The 8,760-nt window shown below is 34.7% G+C and overlaps 3 protein-coding genes across 3 annotated transcripts; 2 read left to right on the forward strand and 1 right to left on the reverse strand.

Annotated features, from left to right (window-relative positions):
• The first annotated feature begins 1,993 nt into the window (after positions 1–1,993).
• Positions 1,994–3,964, forward strand: LOC106406748 (omega-hydroxypalmitate O-feruloyl transferase). Its single transcript, XM_013847471.3, has 4 exons — positions 1,994–2,125; positions 2,224–2,542; positions 2,636–2,811; positions 2,894–3,964. Exons 1-4 carry the CDS (start codon positions 2,123–2,125, stop codon positions 3,755–3,757), a joined length of 1,362 nt encoding a protein of 453 aa, XP_013702925.1. The 5' UTR covers positions 1,994–2,122; the 3' UTR covers positions 3,758–3,964.
• LOC106347472 lies at positions 3,933–5,321 on the reverse strand. Its single transcript, XM_013787004.3, has 2 exons — positions 4,544–5,321; positions 3,933–4,450 (listed from the first exon to the last, which is right to left on the reverse strand). The coding sequence occupies exons 1-2, from the start codon at positions 4,740–4,742 to the stop codon at positions 4,107–4,109; spliced, it is 543 nt and encodes a 180-aa protein (XP_013642458.1). The 5' UTR covers positions 4,743–5,321; the 3' UTR covers positions 3,933–4,106.
• Positions 5,322–6,357: 1,036 nt separating this feature from the next.
• LOC106403993 (probable protein S-acyltransferase 6) lies at positions 6,358–8,321 on the forward strand. Its single transcript, XM_022703931.2, has 5 exons — positions 6,358–6,490; positions 6,778–6,960; positions 7,044–7,319; positions 7,396–7,629; positions 7,727–8,321. Exons 2-5 carry the CDS (start codon positions 6,895–6,897, stop codon positions 8,153–8,155), a joined length of 1,005 nt encoding a protein of 334 aa, XP_022559652.1. The 5' UTR covers positions 6,358–6,490; positions 6,778–6,894; the 3' UTR covers positions 8,156–8,321.
• The last annotated feature ends 439 nt before the right edge of the window (positions 8,322–8,760 follow it).

Genomic DNA, 8,760 nt, shown 5'->3' on the forward strand with positions numbered 1-8,760 from the left:
GAAGAGTTATTGATGTTTCAAAATACATGATGTTTGATATTTTTTAATTAGTTTAAAAGTCATTGAAAAATGTGTGACCAATGATGTTTTATAGTATTTTTATGATTGGCTGGATTAGATTTATTTAATATTTTTAGTGTTACTTTTTAGAAAAATGTGTATATCTTAATTCTTGTGCATTTATCCAAAACATCAACTATTTTGAAACAAACATAGTATATTACAAAGGAAAAAAAAAGAACTTATTCTTCTCTCGTCTTTTAACTGAAACAAGTCGTGGAATTAATCAAGTATAATACATTTGGAAACTTCTATATTTTACATGCTTTCTAGAATCTTATGACATTTTAAATTCAAATAATGGCATAGTACTAACTGAGACGTAAACAAATCATTTGTATAATAGTAGCTCATGGCTTTTAATTTTTAGGTTTTCGCTAATAAACCATGCTTCCCTTTTTCTATGGAACATTCTTACATTTTTAACCAGCTTTCAAAAAAAAAAACATTCTTACATTTCTCATGAAAACAAACCTTTTTCTGAGTAATATCAAGATGTTTAGCAAAAACAAATAATTGTATCAAGATTGCATTCGCCGAGCGAACAAATTAGATAAATGTAAGAACCGTTGATATATTCAAATTGAATAAACTTTCTCTTTTTTTCTTAACCAAACATAATCTATTCTTGAAAGACGTGAAATTTTGTGTTGTGTGGTTGAAGTTTTCTTAGAGAAAGAGAATATGCATGATATCATCTTAGCTAAATACTTTTAATCTATACTATTATTTGCAAAGTAAATTTTTGCAACGGAGCTCTCACGTTAAAAGTTAGAGCGGTTAATATCATTTATACCCTCAATGAATAATTATATAAATTAGTCAAAATATAAAAACGAATTTTAAATCTATCTGATTAAAAAAGTGATTAAAATTAATAATAAATCGTTTATACTCTTAATAAATAAATAATATAAATAGTCAAAAATAAAAACGATTTTAAAATATATATATGATTAAATAAGTGACTAAAATTAATAATAATAAGAATTATCTAAAATATAATTAAAAACGAATTTCTATTAATACTATTATATTTATATATTATATTAGATAATTGACTATAAATAAATATAATAAAATTTTCAAAAATAAAAACATGTTTTAGGACATAAGATAATTGTTAGATATATTTTGTTGTTATCTGAAAATAATATTTTATTATAAAAAATTATAGTTAGTTATAAAAAAATTTATAATTAATGCTAATCAAACAATAAAAATATTTTCTTAAATATATGTGAATGTTTTTAAAAATTTAACACAACAATAAGCATATATATATTTTGATAAAAAAAAGTAATGAATATATATTAATAATATTATATTTATATGTTATATTTGATAATTGACTATAAGTAAATATAATAAAATTCTCAAAAATAAAATATATTTTTAAAACATAAGATAATTCTTAAATATGTTGTGTTTTTATCTGAAATAATATTTTTCATTATAAAATATAAAGTTTAATGTTTGATTTATCTATTTAAAAATATAATTAATAATTTATTATGTTGGTTTTGATTTAATATTTATAAACAGATAAATATCTATTAAAACTCTATGCCCGCATGTGCGGGCAGAACACCTAGTTTTAAGTAAAAGAAAGACATATAAGGAAACATAGTAAAGAGAGAAAGATAAATTCAAGTCATCCAAAAATTGGGAGGCCTACTCTCAACTACCAAAAAGAACACATTAGTGTTTGTTGTGTTAGGTCATTTATTCAGTCACCAAACCTAACTATATGAAATACGTTAAAACTCAAATATATAGAAAAATAAGGAAATACGATTTGTTAATACAACTCTTTGTTTGTTTTAATAAATAAAAACGCAATCTTGCAATCAAGACCGTCCATGTATTCTCTCTTTCACATTATTCTCACGTTATGAGCTTGCGGGTCCCATGACAATCCTCCTTAATTTTCCCATATATATCTCATGAGAATCCAACTCGACTTCATAACATTCATCACTTGTTAAACCCCCAAAACAAAGTTCAATTTTTTTTCCCACAAACCCCATTAGTTTGGTGCTTCCTCTATTTGGATAGAAATATGGTTTGTGTTATTTGCTTTTCATATCATGTTCTTGTTTGGTTTCATAAAGTCTTTAAAGATCTTTTCATATCCAATCTTCTTTAATTTTTGTACTTCAGGGTGCGGAAAACACCAACAAGGAAGTAACACTCTCTGATTCAATGGACAACAACAATAACATGAAAGGAGCAAACATTCATCTCGAGGTTCTTCAAAAGGAACCAGCTTCTTTGGTCAAACCCGAATCCGAGACACCAAAGGGTCTTTACTTCTTGTCAAATCTTGATCAGAACATCGCTGTGATCGTCCGTACAATATACTGTTTCAAATCTGAGGAGAGAGGGAACGAGGAAGCAGTACAAGTGATTAAGAAAGCTCTGAGTCAAGTACTTGTTCATTACTATTCTCTTGCTGGACGTCTCACCATAAGCCCTGAAGGTACTTTATTGAAAAAAAATTAATGACCAGTTTCGGTCTCTGTAACTCAGACAACAACATTAATTAATATGTCCTTAATGGTGTGAACCTCAGGTAAACTCACTGTGGACTGTACTGAAGAAGGAGTTGTGTTTGTGGAAGCTGAAGCAAACTGTGAAATGGATGAGATTGGTGACATCACGAAACCAGACCCCGAAACATTAGGGAAACTTGTCTATGACGTTGTAGACGCCAAGAATATTCTTGAAGTCCCTCCTGTTACTGCTCAGGTTTAGCTACTTTTCTTCCTCCTCAAGCAATCTTGTTTTGTTGTTGTTTAGGGTTTTAAGATGAGATCTAATTCGTTTATAGGTGACTAAATTCAAGTGCGGGGGGTTTGTTCTTGGACTATGTATGAACCATTGTATGTTCGATGGTATTGGAGCTATGGAGTTTGTGAACTCCTGGGGTCAAGTCGCTAGAGGCTTACAATTAACAACTCCTCCTTTCTCGGACAGAACCATTCTCAGTGCTCGAAACCCTCCAAAGATTGAGAATCTCCACCAAGAATTCGAAGAGATCGAAGATAAATCCAACATCAACTCTCTTTACAGAAAAGAGCCGACTCTGCATAGATCCTTCTGCTTTGACCCAGAGAAAATCAAGAAACTTAAGCTCCAAGCAACAGAGAACAGCGAATCTCTCTCCTGCACAACTTTTGAAGCTTTGTCTGCTTTTGTGTGGAGAGCAAGAACCAAGTCACTGAAGATGTTGAGTGATCAGAGAACGAAGCTTCTCTTTGCCGTTGATGGTAGGGCCAAGTTTGAGCCTCCACTGCCAAAAGGGTATTTTGGGAATGGAATAGTTCTCACAAACTCAATCTGTGAAGCTGGAGAGCTAACCGAGAAACCTTTGAGTTACGCTGTTGGATTAGTAAGAGAAGCCATTAAGATGGTAACTGATGGATACATGAGATCTGCCATTGATTACTTTGAGGTAACAAGATCAAGACCTTCTCTTTCTTCCACTCTTCTGATTACTACATGGTCGAGATTGGGTTTTCATACCACAGACTTCGGTTGGGGAGAACCGGTTTTGTCGGGTCCTGTAGCTTTGCCTGAGAAAGAAGTGACTTTGTTTTTGTCTCATGGAGAACAGAGGAGGAGCATCAATGTGCTTCTTGGACTTCCTGCTTCAGCTATGGATGTTTTTCAAGAACAGTTTTTACAGATATAATATTGAACACAAAAGACAAAGCAAAAAATAATATCTGGCAATTATTGTTGTAAACTCTTCGTTTTACTCTGCTTCTTTTTTTTGATTTCTGCTGAATTATTGTTATTACCTTTATCTTAAATTGTCTGTTTCTGGCATCAAGTTTCAATCATAAATTTACAGTAGTGTCCAGCTATAATGTAATATTTTATATTATTACTTGATTTATTTCTGCAGGGTTGAGTTTTTAGTACAAACAAAAATATAAATGAAGTTGTATAAACAAAGTCCAAATATAAAGAACAGAGGACAAGAAGACAACAGAGTTCTTGTAGAAGCAAACAGCGATAGAAATTTGCAGTTTATTTATTTATTGCTTGCCACACAAGTCAATATTCTTCTTAAGCGGTCTGAAATTCAAGGCGGTGAATCGGTAGACACAGAGATTAGACCTCTTGGACTTAACCTGATCCGTTGTAGTTTTGTAGCCAGGAACGTTGCAGGAATCCGAGGAGCTACCGATCAAGCTTGCCTGACAAGAAGCCACCAGAGAATCTTTGTTCGCTTCTGCGGCGCAAGAAGCACCTTCCACAGAAGTTATATCTAGCTTGTAGAGTCCAAGCTCGTTCGTGGTTCGATTTGCAGAGAACGTGATCATCTCCCTTGTTTTCGAGGAAGCTGCCTTAAATCTGCAGATTATTCTCACTTCCACACCTGCTTTTTTTTTTGTTCAGTTAAAAACAAAAGTAAGAGACATTTCAACTTGGATTTAACAATTATGAGAATTATTTTTATTGGATTCTTTACCAGGCATGAAGTAGCTGTGTTTGGAGAAACTGTTGTTGGAGCAGACGTCGCAATAAACAAGACCAATTACAGTGATATTTGCAGTTGGTTTGGATGAGGACTGTCCCAGTGACAGAGAGTTTAAGGACAGAAGTTGCAGAAGCAACATTAGCATTATCAGTTTCTTTTCCATGTCCACAAGCATCAGCATTTTTTTCATCTTTAGATAAACACTTGTTTACAGATGAGGTTCTTTTTGTTTGTGTGGTTGATGGAAGAAACAGACAAAGATTGGATAAGAGGTAAAAGACAAAAAAATCAGACAAGAAAAGACAGGAACTCCATTGAAAGCTTCAATTCTGTATTCTTCTGTATATAGAGAACTCAAGACTCATGTGGACAGATAGATGGGTAAAGAGAGAAGCTTCTGGAGTGAAGGTTATAAATGAATGATAGAGAGACAAACTGAGAGGTTGGTTGTGTGTTCATACATTTATTGAGCTCTGAACCTTTCTGTTTTAAGGGGTTTTTGTCTACGAGGCCCTCCAAGAAATTGGCTAAATCTGGAAAAGAGATTGGAGAAGGTAAGCCATGGACCACTTATCAATTTAACATCATTAACACCAAGAAAGTGGTCAGAATAAATGACTACTTAAATATCAATACAAGAAGCCAAAACTGTGATATATTCCCGGTTAAGCCTTGGTTTTGGCTGCAATCTGGTAGAGGATTTCATGTTTTAGTTACTTTTCAAAAATGAACAAAACCATACTAGATCATCTCTAATTATCAGGAAAAAAAAGAAGAAGAAGAATACATTCCTGATCTGGTCTTTTAATGGCTGCAAGCCAAGTCTCATTTAAGTCTTTAGATTTATTGGAGTTGGAGACTTTTGTTATTCACATTAAAGAACATGTGTATAAGATTCACATAAAGAGTGTGGTTTAACTCTCAGATAACCTTAATAACAAGCAATATCAATTCAATTCAAGAGAAGTAAAAAAAACGCATGAATGTTTTGAACAAGACAAGTAAAACACCCACGACAGGGGTATAAATAATTCAAATCAAATACGCATAAAATAAGGAAAAAACACTAGACTCATTACGTGCCACCAAAGTAGGATGACTTATTCAAACTTTAAACAGATTCCTAACATTACTATTTGACCGTTAACACTTCAGTGATGTAGCTTTGGCTTTCGAGACATGATGCAATATCTCACTCGACTTTTTCTAAGAGTTGGTTCATGAATTGTTGTGCTCTGCGGAACAATATGCCCCCAAATAGGTAGGATAAGCACAAACCTAGCTTGGCGATGGAGAGGGCTAATGTGATGTATGGTGGCCAGCTTCGGTTAGTGGGAGTGTGACTGTTGGAAGTGGGGGCAGGGGTTCGTGGGGAGGATAAACGAGCCAGAAACTGGACATCAATACACCGTGGAAGAGAACCGCAGTGATCCACAGTAAAGCGAAGCTCCAAAAGAGGGTAGACGTGAGTGATTTTACCTTATGTCCGTTGTTGAGACGTTCATCAGGTTCCCTATTAAGCATCGTGTAATTGAAGATGGACAAGAGGAATGCCATTTCGGCGGACTTGAAGTACACAAAATAAGCTGGCCGGCATTTGAAACGGATGTACCTAGAGCTGTCGAGGCCTCCGGGAGGAGACATAAGCGACACAAAAGTCGTAAGATCTGCCACGAACAAGACAATTTTATATACTAAGAATTAAACGTTAAGCAATTTCATATATGCTGATTTTCCCATATAATATGGTTAATTAGTTCATGAATTTTCTTATTATTTCTTGAAGTATTCACCATTTTTATTATCGTAGTGTTGGATTATAATTATAAGTAAGTGTATATCTATTTTAGTTTGTTGTATGTAGTGACGCCTCCTCAAAGATCCGATTTGGGATCCAACTGCAATTTGCGGGTCTATCAAACATGGAAAGGAAGCAATGTAAGCTTCTATCTTTTTTCCAAGTTGTTGATTGTACTTGACCTAGTTTCTCCTTTTTCGGTAGAAATTTCTCAGTCACTGTCCTCAGATTAGTCTCCTCCTATCCAATCGAATCTTGTGTAGGTAAAAAAAATTGGAACTTGGTGTTTGTGTTATTATAATTAAGGTTTTAATATTGTTGTTGAGGTTGTCTTGTGGCTTTCATTGTCGAAATAGTGACACAAAGATGAAATCTTGTGAATGTTTCTTCTAACAATACTCTTTTTGTTTTTGTTTCATTTCTGCAGATATTTTGTCTTCAGGGAAGGTTTATATTCGGGCCAGACGTAAGATCACTTGGTCTCACCATTAGTCTAATCGTGGTCCCTGTTATAGTCTTCTGCATCTTCGTTGCAAGCAAGCTAATGATTGACTTCTCTGATACTTGGGGACTCTCAATAGTCTCTGTCGCTGTTGTCTTCACCATTTACGTGAGTAACGTACCACCAAACCTTTCCTTTTTCCATTTCAAAATGCTTTGTTGATTCGTAACAGTTCAATGTTTCACTCTCAGGACTTAATTCTTCTGATGCTTACATCTGGAAGAGATCCAGGGATTGTTCCTAGAAACTCTCATCCTCCTCAGCCTGAAGTTCTTGATGGGACAAGCCAAACGCCAAGATTGCCTCGCGTGAAGGAAGTTGAAGTTAATGGAAACATATTTAAGGTCAAGTACTGTGACACTTGCATGCTCTATAGACCTCCTCGCTGCTCTCATTGCTCTATCTGCAACAACTGTGTTGAAAGATTTGACCATCACTGTCCATGGGTTGGTCAATGCATTGCTCAAGTAAGTTTCTCTCACTTTGGTCTCTGTCATCGGTGTATCATTCATCTAATGTTTCTTGGGTGGGGAATTTTGACAGAGGAATTATCGGTTCTTCTTCATGTTTGTCTTCTCCACGACTCTTCTCTGTGTATACGTGTTGGCCTTTTGCTGTGTATATATAAAGAAGATCAAAGAATCTGAAGATATAACCATTTGGAAAGCAATGCTCAAAACCCCTGCTTCCATTGCTCTGATCATCTACACATTCATATGTATGTGGTTCGTTGGAGGCTTAACAGGTTTCCATCTCTATCTCATCAGCACAAATCAGGTACCCACCCTAAAGTCATTTTCCCTCTTGTCCGAGAAAAAAGAAACTTCATGTCATTCTATTGCACGTTTTGATCTTTGTTTTTTTGTTTCTGTAGACTACATACGAGAATTTCAGATACAGTTATGACCGGCGTAGCAATCCACATAACAAAGGAGTTGTTGATAACTTTAAAGAAATCTTTTGTTCTGCAATACCTCCTTCAAAGAACGATTTCAGAGCTATGGTGACTAGGGAAGCTCCAATGCCATCAAGATCAGCTGTTGGCGGTTTTGTGAGTCCAAACATGGGAAGAGGTAACGATGAGATTGAAATGAGGAGGAAAGGTGTGTGGGCAATGGCTGAACATGGTGCTGACAAGAACGGTGGTAACGATGAACGGTTTCATGTCAACGACGATGAGTTAGGTGACATTAGGACCACAACGGATGATGATGAACGAAGTGGTAGGCCAAACATTCACCCTAGGCACTCAAGCTGGGAGATGTCACCAGAAGTTGTGGCCTTAGCAGCAAGAAGAACTTAGAAACATATCCCAATAGCAAAAAAAAAAAGAATTGAGTGAATATGATTTTCAGTTTTATTTATTGATGTATTTTATGTAGTTCAGAGATATCAATTGTGAATTAATTTGATTTTTTCAGAGGTTGTGAGTGTTTTTATTAGTTGTGTTCAGACAGTTTAATATCAAATCATTGTGTGTCTTTTTGTAATCTATGATTTTTACCGTACTTACTCCTTCGCAGGATGAGAAAACAAAATGAATACAGCGGATTTTGCACTCTGTACACTTATAAGTTATAACCGTGTCAAATAATTATAAAGCTGAAACTGAATTCTTCAGGCATGTGGACCAGAAGACCAGACCAATCTGTTCAAAGAATCCTTTAGAACTCTTTTAAGTTGTAAAATAATTTAGAGAGAATTGGCTCTCATAGCCCTAGGTTCTCACCATAATTAGAGAACTACTCCTCGTAAATAAAAAATAATTTTAATTCCAGTTTTATCCCTACAACCTATAATCTATTACTTACATAGTCGCAGTCAAATGAAAAGAAAAGCCAGCGAAACATGACTTTATCCACCGAATTAAACCAATCGATGAGACTCTTCTGTTTTTTTTTCTGAAAA

Source organism: Brassica napus, chromosome C6 (genome assembly GCF_020379485.1).
Source record: "Brassica napus cultivar Da-Ae chromosome C6, Da-Ae, whole genome shotgun sequence".
Taxonomy (NCBI): domain Eukaryota; kingdom Viridiplantae; phylum Streptophyta; class Magnoliopsida; order Brassicales; family Brassicaceae; genus Brassica; species Brassica napus.

Bases quoted from the DNA above. Each gene is read 5' to 3' on its own strand.
- LOC106347472 (XM_013787004.3), bottom strand. From the start codon at position 4,742: ATGAAAAAAATGCTGATGCTTGTGGACATGGAAAAGAAACTGATAATG. The intron at 4,451-4,543 runs GTAAAGAATCCA...AAAAAAAAGCAG, and splicing joins ACACAGCTACTTCATGCCTG to GTGTGGAAGTGAGAATAATC.
- LOC106403993 (XM_022703931.2), top strand. From the start codon at position 6,895: ATGATTGACTTCTCTGATACTTGGGGACTCTCAATAGTCTCTGTCGCT. The intron at 6,961-7,043 runs GTGAGTAACGTA...TTTCACTCTCAG, and splicing joins CTGTTGTCTTCACCATTTAC to GACTTAATTCTTCTGATGCT. The intron at 7,630-7,726 runs GTACCCACCCTA...TTGTTTCTGTAG, and splicing joins ATCTCATCAGCACAAATCAG to ACTACATACGAGAATTTCAG.
- LOC106406748 (XM_013847471.3), top strand. The intron at 2,543-2,635 runs GTACTTTATTGA...TGTGAACCTCAG, and splicing joins TCTCACCATAAGCCCTGAAG to GTAAACTCACTGTGGACTGT. The intron at 2,812-2,893 runs GTTTAGCTACTT...ATTCGTTTATAG, and splicing joins TCCCTCCTGTTACTGCTCAG to GTGACTAAATTCAAGTGCGG.